The 21,292-nt window shown below is 52.9% G+C and overlaps 1 protein-coding gene across 1 annotated transcript in view; it reads left to right on the top strand.

The window, feature by feature from the left end:
* Positions 1 to 21,292, top strand: part of SHB (SH2 domain containing adaptor protein B) — a 149,958-nt gene that overhangs the window by 106,217 nt on the left and 22,449 nt on the right. Inside the window, exons 4-5 of the mRNA XM_032240123.1 lie at positions 5,934 to 6,105; positions 13,138 to 13,257. Coding sequence (XP_032096014.1) covers positions 5,934 to 6,105; positions 13,138 to 13,257 — 292 coding nt within the window. The remainder of the gene's footprint in view (positions 1 to 5,933; positions 6,106 to 13,137; positions 13,258 to 21,292) is intronic.

Genomic DNA, 21,292 nt, shown 5'->3' with positions numbered 1-21,292 from the left:
ATGAGGCAGCGAAGGCTCAAAGAAGTTTAAGAAACAGGCCCCAAGATACTCAGTAATGTCAGAGACAGGATTCGAACCTAGGTCTTCCTGATTCCTCATCCATGGTGTTAAGCCGCTGCAGCCCCTCCATTCCCTGGGTGGGTTTCAGCCATGGGCCGTTCATCAGAGCTAGCTGCAGATTGGCCATGGGGAGACTCCTAGGAGACTGAGGCTCAAGGCCCCATCTCTGCAAAGTGTCTGGTTCTAAGAAGACACCTCTATGCCTCAGTGCTATAGAGGCCAGTGCCAGGACAGTGGTGCAGTTTTGGAGCTCAGAGGAGGAGAAAGGAATTCTACCTGGGGGCCTAAGGCAAAACCTACCCCAGGAGGTAACCTTGGAGCTGAGCTTTGAAGAATAGCTGGGGTCTTTGCAGACAGAAATAGTGAAGTAAAGGAATTCTGGAGGGTAGGCTTAGCCAAAGCAAAGCGCTAAAGACAAAAGCAGATGATAGATCTGGGGACTGGCTGTCCTTTCTGATTGGAACCTAAGGGTGGGTGTGAAACCCACAAGGGTTTTGTAGGGGAAGATGCATTATTACATCAAATTCAGAGGATGTTGAGCACCAGAGTGAATTTGCCCTTTGTCCTGGGGCACTAGGGAGCAAGGGAGGGTTTGCAAGCCTAGGAGAGCTACGCTTTAGAGGTCCATTGGCTTTTTGGAGGTTGCTCTCTGGCCAGCTCTGAACAGTGGACAGTGGAAAGAGATCCACCCTGAAGGAACACATTTATCTCATCCAAGCACCTTCTCCACGAAAGGTACTTCTGTGAGTTAGGGGAGACAAGAGACTGGAGAGAGCAAAGAAGAATAAATCCCAGGTGCTGTCCCCATAGCACCCAGACTGACTAGAAAGAGTGGTGTGGATACCCCTTGAGGTACAGGAGACGTACTAAGGACTGGGAGCCACCGAGGCGGAGATGATGGTTCTCTGCAGGTGGAATCAGGGTAAGCTTCGTGGAGGAGGTGGCATCTGTGCCAGACCTTTTCTAGATGTCATTCAGATGGAGCAGAAGGGTGGTAACTCTAGGCCTAGAGGTAGGAAGTGTACAGCAGGGAGGCCAGACGAGTGAGGCCCGGCTCCTGCCAAACCAGCAGCCCTCGGGTGTTCTTGTGGGGAAGGAAGACCCAAGGGTGGGGTGAGGCTGACCCTGCAGACTGCAGTCCTCGGCGCAACCCTTGCCCTGCTATTTGGCTTTGAGACCCTGGAGGAGTTCCTCCTACCCTTCCTCTGGACCTCTGTTCCTCACCTATTACCCGCATGGCAAGGCCAGTAGAAGGGATAGAGCTAAGCTATATGTCTTGATGCTGTCTTCCGTCGTTGGCAGTGACCACACTTCAGGACTGATCGGTAAAAAATCTGTAATACAGCCGGGCGCAGTGGCTCACGCCTGTAATCCTAGCACTTTGGGAGGCCGAGGTGGGTGGATCATCTGAGGTCAGGAGTTCAAGACCAGCCTGGCCATCATGATGGGTCTGGTCCCCATCATCAGAACCAAAGTCAGAAGAGCTCCCAGCGCCTCATCCTGCCCAGCTCTTAGTCTCACTTTCCTCCTTCAGATTCCGACTTCCATTTTTAATTGCCCATCAGTGGAATTAATTAGATTCTGTCATTTTAATGACTCACGGGGGTAGCATATTTTTTCTCTAAATGCAGATATTCTTTTGAGGGATTGTGTCTTTATCTTTTGAAGAAAAATCACTAAAAGAATTGCCATGTAAAATTGCAGATTAAGGAGAAACTTAGAAGGAATGAGAGCAGTTGTGTTTGGAGCTTTTGTTCTTAACATTTTTTTTCTTAAGCTGCCGAATCACTGCACTTGGAGTTCGTATATTTGTATTTTAGGTGAAATGATTTGCCTAATTAAGCCTGTCACTCATCACCACCTGTTCTCTCTAAGATATATGGCTATATTATTAAGCTTGCCAGCAAATGTATAAATTATTTCAGTGGGGAATTACAGTGTTGACTAGGACGTTACTAGTTGTTATCCAATTTATCTGGTATGAAAACCGATAAAGCAAAATAGCAGCTCATTAAGTTTCTTCATTTAATCACTTATTGAGCACCTGTTGTGTTGACGGTGACTGGGCTAGGCATGGGGGAAGGGGCACATTGTACAGCTGCTACCCTCAGGGGGCTCACCAGACATGCAATTAGGATGCTAAGATCAAGGTGAGTCTTGGAGGGGTGAGGTCCTCGAAGGCTTCCTGAAAGAGGTGACCTTGGGAGGGTAAGTGGAATCAGTCAGGTGAAAAGGTTGGTGGACTTGAGACAAGCAGCCGGGTCCAAGAGAGATTTTTGGGTTGTGCCAAAGAGCTTGGACTCCCTCCACAATCATGGTCTGTGCTCCGTGCCTCTCTGCTCACCTTCTGTGTCAAGACGTCGACTGTAGAGATTTATATTGGCAGAAATCCCCCAATCCTAATTTTAACCAGTGGAGTGCCAAGATGTCAGGACTGAAAGTGACTTACAATTCATCTGGTCCGTCAGTCTTCTGAGCCTGTGGCAAAACTAAGCCTAGAACCTCACTTTCAGCTCAGTCCCCTTCCCTTGCCAGACCACTCTGCTGCCCTTTGGCACTGGCAGCCCCACAGGCCAGGATGTCTGCTGAGTTATATCCTCTCTACTACTGACAACCAGAAAATTAGCAGCAGGGAGGCATTGTGGAGAAGTGTAGGATGGTCCCATGCTCCCTGACCCATCCCCTTCCATGCCCATCCCAATGGAGACATCACCCTCCTCCAAGCCAGAAATCCGGGCATCACACAGCAGTCCTCCCTGACTCACTTTCACAAGTAGTCAAGCTCCTACATCCTCTCGTCATTGAGGGGGCCAGCCTCCATCACCTTTCTCTGACTGGTCTTTCCACCTTCAGGACTGACCCCAAACTCACCCTCCACCTGCAGTCAGAGAGGTCTCTAAAGCCCATTCTCTGATTATCCCCATCCATAAGTTCAAGTGCAAGCTCTTTAGAAAGGGGCTCCAGGATATGTGGCCCCAACTTGTCTATCCAGTTTCAGGGCTCTCCCCTGCATGGAGGGCTTTGCAAAGTAGGTGCTCGGGTAAGACCCTGCTTCACCTCTTTCCTTCTCCCAACCCCCTGTCCAAGACCATATGTCCCATGATTGGTTGCCATGAGGGCTGCTGTTATTCAGCTGGAACCCCAGTGAGAGATCCAGGCTACTGGGAGGCCAGGGAGGGGTAGATGCTGGTGGTGATGTTTGTGCCGTGGCCCCAGCTCCAGGTTTTAGCTCACTACCACAAAAGCTCCCTTAACGAATGATGGGAAAGGGCCTTCTCACTCTCCAGCCCCAGGACCTGTCCCCTGGGAAGGCCTTGAGGTCACTGCTGTCAGTGTGTGGTTGGACACAGGCAGAATGGTAGCCAGAAGGAAGAGCAGGAACCCCCAGTGAGTCCTTGCTCTGCCCCCTCTCCATGCCACCAGCCCTGGCATCTCGGAGCTGTGGGCATCTCTAGATTAAGGCTTGGCCTCTACTGCTTTCCTGGAAGCTTAATTAGGGTCTTTGGTAAGTCTTCCACTCCTAGGTAAGGCCAGCCCGTCCTTCCAGCGGTCGGGTCAACAGCCTGTAATCACCCGTAGTCCTCCTCCTCTTACGCTACACTTTGCATGCACAGGCGAGTCCTGCCATCTCTGGCTGCAGAACATGGCCGGATCTGACCACTGGCGGGCATTGCCTCGCTGCCCAGCTGTGTGCATATGTACACATGCTCTGTCTCCTAATTAGCCAACTGTGCTTTTTAGAGCAGTTTTAGGTTCACAGCAGAATCAGGCAGTGTCCAGGCTGTTTCCATACACGCCTTGCCTCCTTCTCTTTTCAGCACAGCAATCCTGTAAGGAAGTGCCTGGTCAAAATGGCTCTCCACGTCTCTCAGAACAAAACAAGAGTCCTTCCCAAGGCCAGGAAGCCCGGCTTCCTTCCCAACTCCCTTCCAGTCACCCTGGGCCATTTTATGGCTCACTCTAGGCACAGTCCCACTCCAGGGCCCTTGAACTTGCTCTTCCTTCTGCCTGGAGTGTCCTTCCCAGAGATGTTGCTTCCTCCCTTCAGGTATTTATTCAGATGTCACCTTTGGAGAAGGCTTTCCTGCCCTGCTATATTTTTCTGCGTGGCACTTGTCACCAGCCATTGATATGCAGACTGATGTATTGCCTGCCTCTCCTTACAAGGCCCCTGGCTCCAAAAGGCCGGAATCTGTCTGTTGTTCCCACTGCTGTCTTCCCAGCCTTGAACTGTGCCTGGCGCATGTGATGAGTGGTTAGGAGCATCATCGTGGGTGGACTGCCTGCTGGGTGTCACTGCTAGACGGCAGGTTGGCTGCACACTCAGCACAGTCCTGAGAGCAAGTGGGTCCAGTGTGTCTGGAGCCTTCTGTTGGCAAGAGCCTCCCTTCCCACTATTTTCTAAAGTGGTTAATGGAGAAAGAGTGTCTTAGAGGGACAGAAATGCCCCGTGGTCCCAGATAGGGAAGAGGGGTCAGTGGTAAGATGCAGAACAGGCCCATCATGTTCCTCGGTTCCAGTAGACAGCACGTTCCCCCTGCCCCCCAGGGCTGAGGTTTCTCCAGGGCCTTCTATGAGCATGGGGGTTGATTGCTGTGTGTCTTGCCAGGCTTGGAGGATAGCTCGCCACATTCATGCTTGCTGGTTACAGGAGAGGTTTCTGCCTTTGTGTGGCACAGCCAGCGACGTGTTTGTGGGCCTGAAGCTGGCTTCGGCTTTAGGAACCTTCTTTGCAGGCTCTGGCCTTGTTTTTTAGGCACCCTCTGTGTGTCAGGCACTGGAGTGTTTCCTCTCATCTGACCTTCACAGCAGCCTAGTGAGACAAGAAATTGGGACTCGACGAGGCTCAGTAGCTTAGCCGCAGCTTGCAGCGAATTGCCGGCAGGTTTAGGAGAGGAACTCAGGTCGGTTCAGCTGCTTCTGTGAGGTGCCTAGTACTTTGTGTACATCAAGCAGCATGGTAAGTGTCATTTATAACAACAGAACTGAGACTGGATTCCAGACACACTGCTAAGATTTCTAGGTGTGTCACCTGCTTTAATCCCTTTGAGATGGGTGCTGTCAATATCCCTGTTTTTCAGAGAAGGAAACAGGCCCAGCTAGACAGCCGGCAAGGTGAACTACCTGGTGTCCAGGAACCCTCTGGCAACTCCAGTTTTAGCTCAGTGCTTCCTGTTCTTTGTGGCGTCTCCAGGGTCTCCCTCAAGGAGCATCCTTCCCCAGCCTATGGGGTGATTGGTGCTCCCACAGGCCCAGGGCAGGGAGAAGAGCATGTGGAATGGCCCATCCTGTGCTATAAGCACTGCTCTAGCCTCACCTGGGTGCTGGGTCCAGGACAGGGTTAGCTGTGCCTGGACCCATGCAGGGGATCTGAATACAGAGGAACAGACTTGGGGGGTGCAGTATGATTCCCCAGTGGCACTCTGTAGGAGTTTCCCAGGAACGGGACAGGTGTGGCCAGCATGGCCTGAGGTGGGATGAGAGGAGAGGAGCCACTTGGACACGGATTTTTTGGCCCAATACAAGAAACAGCTTTTCCTCCTGAGAAGTATCCAGAGGGCAGAGCTCCCCCAAGGCAGTGCCGTGCCCCCTTGCTGGAGGGCGCAGGGAGGTTCCTATGGGGTTTGAGCTGAGCTCAGTGGCCTCTGGAGGCTCAACCAGCCCCTCACACACACCATTGGGCTGTGACCACCTGGGTATCCTATCTTAGGAGGCCAGAATCTTCTGTGCCCTGTTATTTCATTGCTTGAAACCCCTCCTCCTGCAAGTTGTAAAGTACCAACTAGAACAGCTGAATGATACCCCTCCTGTCCATCACAGTAGCTCCCTGGGCTGTGCTCTGCTAACCCTGCACCTTCTCTCTCTCCCCACAGCACAGTTTAATGGCAGCGACAAGCGTCAGTCATCCCCCTCGCCTTCGCGGGACCGGCGGCGCCAGCTTCGTGCTCCTGGAGGGGGCTTTAAGCCTATCAAACATGGGAGCCCTGAGTTCTGTGGGATCCTAGGAGAAAGGGTGGATCCTGCTGTCCCCCTGGAGAAGCAGATGTAAGTTCTGAGGGAGCAAAACCCAAACTCACCTCTCTGTTCACCTAATTTTTGCTCTCTCTTTCATGTCATCTTTTAAAAATTCACAGACTGGGCCAGACATGGTGGCTCACACCTGTAACCCCAGCACTTTGGGAGGCCAAGGCAGGTGGATCACTTGAGCCTAGGAGTTCAAGACCAGCCTGGACAACATAGTGAGACCCTGTCTCTAAAAAAAAAAAAAGAAAAAAAAAATACAAAAATTAGTGGGGTATGATGGCATGTACCTGTAGTTCCAGCTACTTGGGAGGCTGAGGCAGGAGAATCAACTGAGCCCAGGAGGTTGAGGCTGTGGTGAGCTGTGATCACACTACTGCAGTGAGCCTGGGCAACAGAGCAAGACCCTGTCTCAAAAAAAAAAAAAAAAAAAAAAAACCTCCCAGACTGAGACATGCTAGAACTCTAGAGGCCTTCCAGTCTGCCCCTACCTCCCCCTCCGCGTACAGATGGGCAGTCTGAGGATTTGGAAAGTTGAAGCTCCCACCAAGCCAGTGGTAGACCCAGGATTAGAACACACATCTCCTGGCTTCCAGCCCCAAGCTTGTTCTCTCCACCCTGTGTTGCCACCCTTACCTTCAGTGACAGGAGGGACTGCAAAAGAATCTACAGGATTTACTCCTTGTTTTTACTTCTTAGTTTCTAATTTCATCATGCAGTAAATAAGTTCTCGGAAAACTAAATATAAACTCAATCCTTTCCGCTAAGTGTAAAACTATGTGTAAATTAGATTTATTTTCTAGCTACAGTGGTCTTGCTCTGTGTCTGCTTGATACTATTATAGTTGAGCAGGGGCTTTCCACTGTTGATGCGGGTTTTCTCAGCCCCTTTCTCTAGAGATTTCCCACCTCTAGTCAGTGGGTGGCCAAGTTCCATTCACGCTGCCCCCAGGGTCCCATGTCCCTTCTGTCCTTGCTGCCCCCAGCACTGTGTGCAGCCCTGCCCTTTATTGGCCACCCACCACCCCCGCGCCACCCCCTTGGCCGTGGTCATCATCTCCCTGCTCTGCCAAATCCTCCCTGGATGCAGGTTCCTGCTCTGCTCTGAAACCTTCGGTGGCTTCACATTACCTCCAGGATAAAGTCCCACCTCCCTAGCCTACCGTTCATTCTGTGAATTGTCCCCAAACTATGTTTTCAGTTTCTAGCGTGCCTCATACCTGGACTAGAGTGAGCTTCTCCAGGAACTTGATGAAGCAGGTATGGGGCCTGTGCTGGTGTCCTCGGCTATCTTGTCTGCTTAAACAAGCTAATGTGCAATGAAGGGTTGTCAGCCCATTGCCTAGATGAGAACATCAGGGCTCAGAGTGGTGCAGATCCTTGGCAAGGGCTCACGGGTCAGAGTACCCCCAACCTCGTGACTCAGACCCCACCCTGACCCCTCCCCTGTCCTCTGTTTACTCTTTGCTCATTCTCACCCTTAGCCTAGCACAGAGTAGGCAAGCATAAGGCCAGGAGACTCGCTGACACCACGCATGGTTCGTGAGCCCTCCCTAGTGTGTGTCACGTACTGTGTTCGTCTTGGCCCAGGGATTCTGGTCTTGGCATGGCCGTCAGGGCATCCCCTCACAGGAAATTCTCACTCGGTGAGCAGGATGCAGGATTTTCCGAATGACATCATGTGCTGCCGTTTTAAGCAAGTGCTGTCATCTCTGAAGACTTCTGCTGCCTTGTGAGTGCTCCACTCCTGATGTACAGACCACATCGGGGAGGTGCTCCCAGCTGGCTGTGAATCGCCTCTCACAGCTGTGCAGATCGACTGGCAGGTTTTGCTTATTTCTGATCAAACTGTGCACTTTTCATCAACAAACTATGACCCACAGATGTTCAGCGTGCGTCCTGACCGGCAGTGGCCAGGTCTGCCTGGGTCGGCCTGGGCACAGCCTGTCCTCTCCCACCCCCGGACTCAGCCTTCGTCGCAAGTCGGGGGAATTGGGCTTCCTTTCCTTTCCCATTCCCTCTTGACAGGGCCCCCAGCCAAGTCCAGAGTCATAACTGGCTTTTCCTCCCCCACCGTCTCATCTCCCCAGGATTAACTCCCCAAGATGAGTCAGAAGACCTGACTCATCACCCAAGAGGTGTGCTTAGGGTAAAATCTCACTTCGGATAGAGCCTGATGACCCCAGTAAACAGGATCACCTAATCCCCCACCTGGACTGATGCTGCTCTAGAGCTCAGGAGGCATCCAGTCTGATCCTCTCCTCCACCCTAGCGCAAAGGGAGGGAGGAGGGGGAGACTGAGGCACTGGGGATTTGCCCCAGGTCACACAGTGTGGCTGAGGATGGGCAGACACACGTCTGCCTGGGTGCCCATACTACCTGCCTTCTCTCCTGGGACAGCAGAAAAGCTGCTCCAGTGCTCAGAGTCTGTCCCCACTGCCTCCTGGAGAAGCCCCACCTGCACCCCCTCCTTCCATCATTACCATCAGTATATTCACGTGTTCCAGTAACAAACTGCCAACATAAGTTAAAAAAAAAAAAATAACCTTGACCCAACCCTCCTCTCTAGATACTGCCCCTCCTGAGAACAGAAACTCCATGAGGACAGAAACTTGTCTAGATCACCAGTGCATCCCCTGTGCCCAGAACAGTGCCCAGCACATAACAGGTGCTGAATAAGTAGCTGCTGCATGAATGAACAGAGTCTCCAAAGAGCTGCCAGCACTTCTCCCTTTTCTGTCACCTCCCTTTCTCTCTCACCCACAACAATCAGTCTCTCTTTTATGTCCGGGTCCCCAGACGACCCCCTCTGTCCTCTGTGGCAGTCAGCACAGTTGACCACTCTCCTTCTGGGCCTCTGCGCCTGGTTTTCCTCCTTCCTCCCTGGCCACTCTTCCATCTCCTCTGCTGGCTCCTTGCCTCTGCTTGACCGGAAGATCGGCCTTTCCAGGGCTCAGTTTCCAACCACGTACTCTCTCTGGATTGTCTCTCCCAGGGTCCTGGTGGTGACTCACAGATGCGTAGCCCTAGCTCACCCCTCTCCCAGCGCTCCTGACTCCTACTTCCAGTGGCTTCCTGGCATGTCCACTTGGCTGACAAGTGGACATCTCAAACTTAACATGTTCAAAATTGGGCTCCTGATCTTTTCCTCGAAACTTGCTCCTTCCCCAGCTTCCACATCTCCAAAATCGGTGTCACCATGGCTTAAGCTACAGACTTGGCATCGTCTTGATTCCTTTTTTTGCTTGACACCAGCATCTGTTGTGTTATCAAATTCTGCCAGTGCTCTCTCCAAAGTACCACCAGAATCCATCATTCCTCCATCTCCGCAGTCGCGTTCCATGTGAACTACTGCAGCAGCACCCTAACTCGTCTCCCCTGGCCCTCCTTAGGGCAACCTGACTGATGGTCTGTGAGATTTCCCAGGGCAAGTAAGACGAGCTCCTAACACTCTTATTGCTGAGGATGAGATCAAACTTCTCTTGGGCACAAGAACTGGCCATGCCTCCTGCCTGCTGCGCACAGTGCCTGGGCCCTTCTTGCTGCCTTTCTGCTCAGTGAGGACCCCAAGTGCATTCCTACCTCAGGACCTTTGCACTTGCTGCTGCTTTTGCAGAAAAGCTGTTTTCTTTGGCTCTTCACATGATTGGCTCCTTCTCATGTTCTCAGGCCACATGTTATCTCCTCAAGGGCCTCCCCTGCCCATTCATTTCTAAATAGCCATCTTACCCTACCCCAGTCACTTGCCTTATGATAACCCCAGGAAGGCTGCATAGCCCTTGTCACTGTCTAGAATTGTTTCCTGTATCTCTTTGTTGACTCTCCGTCTCCCTCCATCAGCCCTATGATATCAAGGGTATACTAAGTGGTGAGTAAATACTGGATGAGCTCATGGGTATTGGCTGGGGTGAAGGACGATAGTTGAGTCTCCCTCACCCTCCTGGTTCTGACCTGACAGGCCAACCCCATGAGGTCCAGCCCATCGCTAAGATGACCTCCTTCCTGGATTCTTTCCAGGTGAAGCAAGGCCTACGTGGGCCCAACAGTTGTGTGTAGCTGCCCCACAGGACCACCCAGCCCAGCCTGACTCCGGGTCTCCAGCCTTCTGCTGACAGGCTGCCCAGTGCCGGCCCAGTCCCCAGATCTAGCACCCTCTGCTGTGATCCTCAGCCCCTTGTCCCCTGCCCTCACCTCTGTGTGGAACACAGGGGGAGAGACTGGCAGCTTATCCTGTGTACTACCTGGGATTCCCCTTGACAAGGATCCAGAGGCCATGCCCCCTCTCAGAGCCGGGCTTGCTCCTGAGCTCAGGGAGGGCGGACAGCAGGCAGCGCTTCCCCAGAGACCACTTCCAGGCCTTTCCCTGAGGACGGCTTGGCTTCAATGGCTGGGACTTGTTTTCCTAATAAAACGTTTTTTGTCAGCTTACTGGGTGTGTGTTGCACAGTAAAATCTCCCAGCGGGCAGCCTTCCCAAACCTGTTAACTCTTACTTCCGAAGTCGCTGCTGTCTTTGTTTCTCCTGATTACAGCCGTATAGCCTTTGTGGGCCTTCGTGTCTTGGGAAGTGTTTCAATTGTGGCAACCCATGCATCCCCCAACTTCACCTTCCTCTTTACGTATTTCTCTGTAACTTTAGAAAGAAAGGGGTCTGTGGTCTGCATGCTCTTCCTGTCTCCTCCCCTGGAAGGTCTCAGCTCCAGATGTCCAGCTTCGTGGCCACCACATGGACCATCCACCACTTGGCCACATTCCCATTGGGATAGGGACACTCACATGTACTCTCCAGTCCTTTACTTTAAAGTTGATTTTTTTTCCTAGGGTTATAATTCTGTTGTGGCCACTGCTTCTAGCTGTTCAGCTCTGCCTTGTGAGTGGCAGGAATTGCATGGGGATGGGCGGTGTGGGTCTTTCTCTGAGGAGCATGTCAGTGACAGAACTCTCAGAGCCACGGTTTGCAGGACACTCTGAGACAGGCGCCAGGAGGCAGCATCCCCATTTGCACCTCGAAATGTGAAATGCAGCCTCTGGATGGGCAGGGGCTGCAGCCATTATAGATGGGGATGTCACCACATCACTTTCTGCTAATGCTGCAGCTGCTTTGGTTAGGACTCACCCCACACCAGGCTCTACGTTAGCCCTTCCTGCAAGGACACTTGTTTCATTCTCACAAACCAAGAGAGGCTGGCATGATCCTCACTTAATACAAGCCACCTGGTCAGCGGCTTGCCTGGCTGGTGGGCAGCAGAGCCATCATTCGAAGCAGCATCCGTGCCTCTGTGGATGATGCACACTCCAGCCACAGCACTGCCCAGTGTCTCTGCCTCTCCTGGCTGAGTCTCACCCCCTCCACTGCCCCCGGAGACCATCATGTAAACAGAAATGTATTTTAAGTGTGTTGACCCATGGGCAGTGAGGATCTTTATTCTTTCCCTGCAATTTTACCTTTAGCTCTTCGAGTCATGAAAATCAGTGAACCAGGCATGGTGGTACGTGCCTGCAGTCCCACTACTTGGGAAGCCAAAGCAGGAGGATCCCTTAAGCCCAGAAGTTTGAGGCTGCAGTGAGCCATTATCACACCACTGTACTTCAGTCAGGGTAACAGAGTGAAACTCTGTCTCTAAACACCTGCACTCCCCCCTGCCAAAAAAAAAAAACACCAAAAAACCAAAGGAAAGAAAAAGGAAAATCAGGCCAGATGTAACGGTTCACGCCTGTAATCCTAGCACTTTGGGAGGTGAGATGGGAGGATCACTTGAGCTCAGGAATTCAAGATTAGCCTGGGCAACATAGTAAGACCCTGTCTCTAGAAAAGATTTGATAATAGCCGGGCATGATGGCACACATCTCTAGTCACAGCTACTCAGGAGGCTGAGGTGGGAGGATCGCTTGAGCCCTCAAGATTGAGGCAGCAGTGAGCTATGATTGCACCACTGCACTCTAGCCTGGGTATCAGGATGAGACCCTGTCTCAAAAAAAAAAAAAAAAACTATTGTTCCCATTTCCTCCTGTGATGGGAGATAGGGGGTTAGTCGGGCCCTCTGCACTGCAATCCTCCCCTCAGATTCTGCTGTCTGCCCTCCTCTGGCATGCCTAGTGTCTGAGAGCAGTGATGCTAGATTCCCATGTGCCCAGGCGGTGCCAGAGCCATCTAGCAGGAGCATGTATGGCGCCTCACTGCCCACCGTCCACGTCTCTGCACACATCACTGAATCAGAGCGTGGCCTTCCTGTCAGCACCCTCTCATGGTTTCCATGTTGCTCAAACAGAGAAGAGCCCTTGGCTGTTTCCAGAACACTCTAGGCAGCCTCCTGCCTTGGCCTTCACTGCTCATTTGTCTACCAAGAAAGCTCCTCTCCGGCTTCCCTCCTCACCGCCTGCAAGGCTGCACTGAAATGTCACTTTTTTTTCTTTTGTTTTTTGAGACGGAGTCTCACTCTGTCACCCAGGCTGGAGTGCAGTGGCACGATCTTGACTCACTGCAGCCTCTGGCTCCTGGGTTCAAGCGATTCTTCAGCATCAGCCTCCTGACTAGCTGGGATTATAAGCACCCACCACCATGCCTGGCTAATTTTTGTATTTTTAGTAGAGATGGGGTTTTACCATGTTGGCCAGACTGGTTTTGAACTCCTGACCTCAAGTGATCCACCTGCCTCTGCCTCCCAAAGTGTTGGGATTATAGGCATGAGCCACCGCACCTTGAGAAGGCTCCCCTGGCTGCCCTGCCTGAAATAGTCCCCCACCGGCCCCCAGCCGCATGACCCAGTGCCACTTCATCTCCATGGTGCCCATCCCCACACCGTGTGCTCTGTGATGACTTGAGTGTCTGTGTCCCCACTCCCTGCACCCGAGCATAAGCTTCCCATGAAAGGAGACTGGGTTTCATTTACTGTGCTCTCCCCAGGACCCAGCAGCAACAGCAGGTAGGCAGTGGATACCCATGGACTGAAGCCTGCTTGCATAGGGAGTCCCCCTGCCGTGCTCAGCCTCCTGAGGCCAGTCAGGGCCATGGGAATCCTGGCGAGCTGGGCTCTGACCACTCTCTGCCCTCTCCACAGATGGTATCACGGAGCCATCAGCAGAGGAGATGCTGAGAACCTGCTGCGACTCTGCAAGGAGTGTAGCTACCTTGTCCGGAACAGCCAGACCAGCAAGCATGACTACTCCCTCTCCCTGAGGTGAGTGCTGCCCAAGCACCCCAGCCCTCCTCGGCAGTCTCTGCATGCGCCACTGGCTGCTGTGCCTGTGGTGAAAAGACCTGCCAGTGTCCCCTGGGAAACTTGCTAGCGCAGGTTATTTCAAGCCTGGGTCTTTCCATTTGATCCTGTTCTCCTGGGATACAGAGTTTTTATGTTTGCCATCGCTGCCTTCCCAGAAAAGGAGGGGCCTTTTCCTAGGATTTTATATCAACTGTCCTAGAATAGCTTTCACATCTGCTGTGAGCCGGGGTGGTGCAAAGCTCTTAGAGCATGCCTCATTCCTCTCTCAAAGCCCACCACCGTCCTTTGATTTTTTTGAGGAACATATCGTCCCCAATTTGCAGATGAGGAAACAGACTCACGGAGGTGGGTGTGGCTGGCCCAACTCGCCAGGCCAGGATTTGCGACCAGCCCTTGACTCTCTGCTACTATGAGCATGACACTTTCCTAGCACTCTGGCTTGCAGTTTAGGTGGGCCTGAGTTTGGGCATCACACAAAGTCTAGGAGGAGCGCCGGGAAGAGCTTGTGTTAGTGCCTATGGCAGCTTTGGAAACTCTCAGGTCTTTCTGACCCATGAGACATTTCTGTCAGGATGACCAGACCCAGAAATAAGAAAAGGGTGTTTTAGTTGGGTGCTATTGCTGGATGGGACCCCAAAGAATGTCTAGACCCATTTTACAGACAGAAAAACTGAAGCCCAGAGAAAGAAAGGATTTGCCAAGGACACCTAGAGAGTTGGCAACATAACTGGGATGTAAACCCAGGCTCCTCAGGCAGCACAGACCCCCCAGAAGCAGTGAAGTCCTCTGCCTGCCGTCCTCTCTGTCCCATTCACCACTGTTAGAGGCCATGGGAGGGAAAGCAGGCCTGCAGGGACACAGCTGTCAGGAGAGCCCACACACATGCCGGCCCTGTAGACAGAGGTTTCAGTAAAGCCAAGGAAGATGAAACTGGTCTGTGCTCTCTGCTCACAACTGATCCTGCCCCTATCTTCTGGGCTTTGCCCTGAGAGGGACAGTGACAAACTGCAATCAGGAGGGCGGCAGGCATGGGCAGGAGAGGCAGGCAGGGCACACAGGCTCTGGTAGTCTGTCTAGAACAGAGAGAGCATGTGGACATGGGGTGGGGACCACACATCTCTCAAGGACTGTCAGAGAGGAGGGAGCAGATGTGCAGATGGGGGACTTGTGGGCAGACGATGGATAGGCGGATTCCAGCTCTGCAAGAAGAAAAGTTTCCTAACAGCCAGAGCAGATCAAGAATTACAGCTACCCAAGCTGCCTCAAGGTGGTGAGCCTGTCATTACTGGGTGAATAAGACTAGAGGCTGGACCACCCCCTAACCAGAGAGGATGCAAAGGGAATTTCTAGCCAGTGATAGGGCACTCAGAACAAGTGAGAAATAGGTACCTTGCTCTTCTCCAAGCTGCTCGTGTCTGCATAATTCATTGTCTGCTATCAGACCTGATGGCTTAAAGAATTGGGTCAGTTATGGCAGCCGAAGAACGTGCCCCACCGCAACTGGGGCCAGGTGGGAGGTGGCCAAAGCCAGAGGAGCAGAATTGGACTGCAGAGAGGGCAGCGGCAAGGGGGTCATGCACACCACCAGGCCTGCCGACGGGGCCACCAAGGTGAATGGTGCTCTTCTGGGCTGTGAAAGGTAAAGGAAGCAGGCAGCATCAGTGGCAGGACTCAATGTCACCAGCCTTCCCTGCATACTGGATTCCTCGGTGCTCCAGGGACCCTCTAGGGCACTGGTCATTTGGAGTTGTCACTGTCTCCCTCCCCATCTGTCTCTGAGTTTCTTAGTGAACCTCATTCCTCCTGGAATCCCCATGGCTGGGGGCCTGGCCTAGAGGGGCCTCCGTGAAAAGATTGGGGAGGACGGGACAGAGCACTCCATGCCAAGCCTGGCCATTCGTCCTCGAGGGCCAGAGCCTCATTAGCTGCTCCAGCTTCCTATTCATCCACTGGTGAAGTGCTGAGCTCCTGAACCGAGGGCTTGCCTGGCTGCCATTGGGGCCTCATGGTAACTCCAGTGCTGACCTGCCTTCGAAGGAACAGCAGCCTGTGGAGTACACAGGATGTGCCAGGGCTGAGGTCCCAATCGGGGAGCACACAAGGAACCTAGAAGCAGTTGCAGAAATAAGAGCACTAGCTGTCTCTTGCGGCAAACATTTCTCAGTCCCCTATGCAGTACACCCTCAGTTATCAAAGCAGGTCCAGATGCCAGCTCACAGTGGGGCTCAGAGGGCCAGAAGCATCATTCTGTCTCCTCACTGGGGTGTGCCATTTCCTAGAGGGTAGGACCACCCATGACAACACTTTGATTCTGCAGTCAGTGTAGGCATATAGTCCCAAGAGCCCGGCTGCGCGGGTGGTGGGGAAGGCGGGGGACAGGCCTCCTACACGCCTGGCTTCCTGCACTCACTGGCCTCCTGGCCTTGGCCAGTCACACCATCGGGGCCTCAGTGTCCTCATTTGTGCACTGGGGGTGGTGATGAGCTGCTGACAGACACCATGCTCGGCCCAGCCAGCACCGCGTCAATGTCATCTAGTGTGATTCCCATTATCCTGTCCTGCTTCCTGAAGTTTTTAAGAGCCACAGAAAGGACCCATTGTGCAGAATTCTGAATAGGAGTCCTGTCCTGCCACTTGCTGCTCCCTGTGTGACCCTGGGCAAGTTTCTTCCTATATATCTGTCCAGTGGAGAGTTGGGCTTCGATGGACTCTAAGGCCACCTCCACCTATGACATCGTGGGCCCTCTAACTCCCCCCATGTCCCCGTCTGTGGGCTGGACCACCTGCGCCTTCCAGATGAGGGGAGGAGGTAGTGGGAGACTGGGAAGGTGGCCCAGAAGGCTCTACCATCAGGCCCTGAGTTTGTCTTCCTGCGCCCATTCTGTGTACCCCATTATCAGGACCTGTCATTTGGGTGACCCATCTGTGCCCAAAGGAGCTGGAGGTGAGAGTCTAGTTTTGCATGCAGATCTAGAGGCATTAGATCATCACCTCCAAAGATCAGGGGGTAGCCTCACCTGCTCAGCTTTTCCCTGAAGAATGCCAGAAGTGGGAATGTGGGCTGGGCTAGGCATCCTATGGCCAAGCCAGGCAGCCCACCCAGGGGAGGTGAACTTGCTTCCCAGAGGAGCCCAGCTCCCGACGACCAGTCCCACTGCTGGTTGGGAGGCAACGCCCCGGAATGAATCACCTCAACCACAGGGGGAACAGTCCTGGTACTGCATGTCCTGGCTGCCTGGAGTGAGCACCATCTTTGCCAGCCACCAAGTGAGGGGCCTGATTTCTCAGATACTCCCGGCCTCCTTGGCCGGGGTGGGTGGGGAATGGCATTCTTGGTACTGTCAGGAGCTTGGTGCAATTGACATCATAATTCCAGCTATGCTGGTTCCCCGCCTCTGGCCATTTTCATGTGAGCCTTGAGTCCTGCCTGGAGAGTGTTCTAGGGTGGAGAAAGGATCTGGGGGAGTCCGGCTTCAGAGGACACCCGATCCACCCTTCCCTCAGCAGATATTTTTCAGAGCCTTCTGTACCAGCCACGGGGCTGGGCATCAGAGACAGTGCAGAGGTGAGAACAGCCAGGCCCAGCCTCCAGGCCTCAGCCTCGCCAGACCAGCCTGTGTCTTATTGTTCACAGGTGTGCACAGGGGATCTTGGGAGCCCAGAGTTAGCATGTGAGTGGGCAGTCCCTACCACAGAGGGTCAGGAGAGGCTGAGGGAGAAGGTTGCAAATGAGCCTTAAAGAGAAGCCAAGTGTTGCCCATACAGGGTTGACTAGCAGGGCAGCTCAGGTAGAGGGGACAGCCCAGGCAGAGCCATGGAGGTGCAGGAGAGCCTTGGCAGTCTTGGGGGCTCCCAGAAGAGTTGAGATGTAGTTCTCAGTGATGGGGCCACTAACGTGCAGGTTGCACTCACAGGGATCCTGCTGCGAGCCATTTTCTTCCTCATCTTAGCCTGGGGAACGCTGAATGCTTGCCAGGGTCCACAGCAGAGCCAAGATGGGACTCCAGCCATGTCCTCCCATCTCCTCCCCAGCATTCCTTACACTCAGTCAAAAGGTCTTCCACTGTCAAACCTGGAAGTGACTTTGAGGCCCATTTACTCCAATCCCTTTGCTTAATGGGTGGGGAAACTGACACCCAGAGGGGATTCATGATTGATGTAAGGGTACCCGACTGGCAGTTGACAACTGACCACAGAGATAGTGACAGCTTCCCACTGTGATGACCAGACAGATCCCTGGTTCAGCCCAACCTGCCGCCTGTCTGCATTCCATCCCCAACTTTCTGCACCTATAGTGACCCACGGTGGCGCCTGCACACCTCATCACATTTCAGAGCCCCCTCCATGGCAGGGGGCCCCCACCTGTGAATCGTCTTCAGCGATTCTGCCTGATTGCTCTTGAACACTTTCCTCATTCCCCCTGCCTGCAAAACTGTCCCCCTTAGCTGCTCGCCAACTCGCTAGCCTGGCACCTACCACTGGCCCCTGGCTACTTTCACCCAGCCTCAGGAAGCAAAGGGTTGAACTGAGAAATTGGCAAGAACATGTCAAACTCTTAACACAGTTTTCTGTCTCTGCAAAGGCTGGCAGGGGAGGAAAGGGATGAAAAGCCTTGAAAAAAATCTCATTGAAAGGCTCTTCAGGCACTTTGGCCTGTGAATGACTGAATTGACTGTTAAGTGAGTTCTGGTTTGGTGAGTTTCTGCAAAGGAATGTGGACAAGATGAGGGAAGCAGGACTTCAAAGACTGGGGGGCTTGTAGCCAGGAGGCAGGTAGTAGGGAGCCCGGGTGAGCACCTGGCCTCCAATTCTGCTTCTGCCCTGGTGGAGCAGGGATCCTGTGTGAACCATGGGAAGGGGCACTGAGTGGCACCTCTGAGGCTTCTGCAGGCAGCAGCTTTGACAAGGACCCAGCCCTTGCTCAATTGAGGTGGTGAGAGTCCCAATTCCAGTGAGGGATCCGGCCACATACAGTCCTCATGAAGGGACCTTTGGCTTTCTAATCCCTGAAGGCAAATAGCCCGGCATCTTGCACATGTGACCTAAGGAGCCGCCTCTGGGGTCTGGCCTGATTCCATCATGCCATGGCACTTGGTCATTCACGGTCTCCCCAGCCCTGTGAGCTCTGCCCATTCCAGCATCAGTTAGTGGCTGAGCTGTAGCCCTGCAGGAGCTCACAGCCTGACAAGGAAAGGAAGACACACACACCTGTAACTCATGGACAATGTACTCAGGGCTGCCCAAAGTAGAAAGTACTCTTTCTGTGAAAGGTTCCAGGCTATGAAAGAGGGACGTAACTAGGAAGGGGAATGTGAAGGATGAGCAGGTCTTAGGCAGGCTGCAGAGAGAATGGGCCCAGAGACAGGGCAGTGCAGAGCTTGCATAAGAACAACAAATGACGCATTAATCTGAGTCCAAGAGCCCTAATTACCAGGTGGAGGGGTTGGGGCTTTACCTGTGAGGCAACAGGGAGTCCCTGAAGGTTTTAAGCAGGATGTGTGCTATTCTCAGGGCTGTGTTCTAGAATCATGAGTGAACTTCTAGAACCATGAGTACTGCTGAGGAGAGATACAGCTTCTATCTCCCCATCCCCCACCGTCATCCCTCATCCCCCATTACATCCCTACACTTGCCACATGAACTGACAGAGACTGAGAGCTGGGGAGGGGACTGTTATAGGAGTCCAGAAGGCAAGCAGCATGTGGACAGGCATCCCAGGAAGATCGAGACAGCCCTTTTCAAGATGGAAAGTAAAAACATGGGCTTTGCAGTCAGGTACCTGAATCCAAGTCCTGCTTCCGTCTCTCACCTGCACCTGATGCAAGCAAGGTACTGTGCCTTCCTGAGCATCACAGAGTGCTTGCCTCAGCGAGAAGTAAGTGTTGGCAGGTAAGCCTGCATACACATGGTGCTCAGTATATACCAGTCTCTGCTTCTCCCAGCTTTCCAGAGCCTTCAGAAATCACCGTGGAAGCAGCAGAGTGGACAGAGCCCTGGGGGTGAGTCTAGGCTTTCCTGCTGCACTAGGTGACATGGACAAGTATCTTCTTCACTTGCATTGATAAAATGAGGGTCTGGGGTCTGATTAATAAACTTGTTTCCAGCTTAAGGGTTCCATGACTAGACCACTTTCCTCTCAGTCCAAGGATGGCAGGAAGGTCCCATCTTCTCCAGGGAGGGGAGGAGGGAGCAGGACATTATCAAGAACGTGCCTCCTGTCCTTTAGGTTGCTTGATGACAGTTGTATCCGGCGTAGAGCAGCAGGGTTTGTGCTGACTGCTGGGTACTCAGTCTTCATCCAGCAAATGCCTCCTGTGGCTCCAGAGGAGGGTGGGTGGGTGCAACAGGGCCAAGAAGAGCTGAGGGGCACTGGGGATGCACAGCAGTTATGGTTGTTTTTCTTGTGTCTGTCCCCTCATTGATTAATATAGCAAAGAGGAGGGTTTTCAAACAGTAGGCATGTCTGGGTCCAGGCAGGCAAGTGATTAATCTTAGTTTGTTGCTGCTGACAGCTAGGAGCAAGAAATAATAAAGGTTTGTGGAGGGTGGGAGTGGGGATATGAGGAAGGCTGCTCTCCCTTCATCTGTCAGCAGGGAACAAGTCTCCCCTTCCTTCTGCCGTCCAAGCATCCCTTTGTTGGGTTAGCATCTGAGACTCCGGATACTTAGCTCCATTGTGGTTGCCTGCTCCCATATGTGAGCCACCAGGGCGGTCCCTGCAAGGCCACAGCGGGGCCTCCCTGGCTGTTGTTGAGTTCCCCGCACAGCTCCAGAATGCCTGGACTTAGTCAGTCACTGTGTTCCCCAGCCAGGCCCCTGCAGGGACGATGAAGCCTTTTAAGGGCAAACTTCATGGAAGGCAGGTGTGTGCAGCTGGGGCACAGTACTGCTCGCCTTGGGACCCCCACACTGCCCAGCCGTGGTCGCAGGAGCCCTGAGCTACTGGCCACATGCTCCATGACCCCCCAGCAAAGGGAGCTCTGCACAGCAGTGAAGACGATGGCTCTGGATCTTGGCTTAGGCCCTTGAAACCCAACTCTACCACATACCAACAGGGTAGTGTTGGGCAAGGAGACTGAACATCTCTGAGCCTCAGTTTCCTCATCTATAAAATGGGTTTCACAGGTGTATTAATAAAGAGACAATATATGTGAAGTGCTTAGCATATGCCCTGCATATAGTGAGTGCTGTATCAGTGGTAGCTCAAATGTCTTTATTATAGACCAGAGAGCCACAGGTTGTTGGGGAAAGGCCTCGGTGTGGCCCAGCGCCTTGCAAATTGGGTTCAACGTGGGCGTCTCCAGCTATGCCCACATTCACTCTCCTTTACGATGGTGAGTTCTAGATTTTTATGTGGCTACAACTGGAAAGAATCCTGGAGAATCTCACAGAGCTGGAGTCCAATCCAGGTTACCCTCTCCTGGATAACCGCTCTTGAATCTGTCATCTCTCTTGCATTCTGTTCATGGTGCTTTGGTGTGACCTTGGATGAGTGAGTGAACTCCTCTGACCTCCCAGTTGCTCATCAGGACCTGGAGATGGTGACCACTCAGCAGGTATCCTATTTCATCACCATCCTGCTGCCCCTCCAGCTCTCTGGCCACATCTTCCGAACTTATGGCCTGGCCTCCTCATCTCAGGGGAAGCGTGTTTGCAGCCAGTCAAGGTAGCAGCTCTGGGAGTACACTGAGCAGAAATCTTGGGGTTTAGGGAACAGAAAGAGACTTTTTTGATTTTCTGGTCCAATATCTTGAACAAGTGGAGATACTGAGGCCCACAGAGAGGAAGAAGCTTGCCTGCCTCTGGCTTTCCCAGCAAGCCCTGTTTGCTAGCAGCATTTGAGCCAGCCTGAGTCAGGGCAGCAGGGGTGGTGAGGGAAGTAGGGGTCTGCCTCTTTGCTCTTAACACGAGGAGGATTTCATGTCCTTTCGGGGCTGATGGAGGAAAAATGAACTTTCTGCCCTATTAACATGCTTCATATTTTCTCCTTCTA

This window comes from Sapajus apella, unplaced genomic scaffold (assembly GCF_009761245.1).
Source record: "Sapajus apella isolate SASKATOON/1434 unplaced genomic scaffold, GSC_monkey_1.0 scaffold46, whole genome shotgun sequence".
NCBI classification, from domain to species: Eukaryota; Metazoa; Chordata; class Mammalia; order Primates; family Cebidae; genus Sapajus; species Sapajus apella.
The sequence above is the reverse complement of the archived record's forward strand: the minus strand, read 5'-3'. Positions and strand labels throughout refer to the sequence as shown.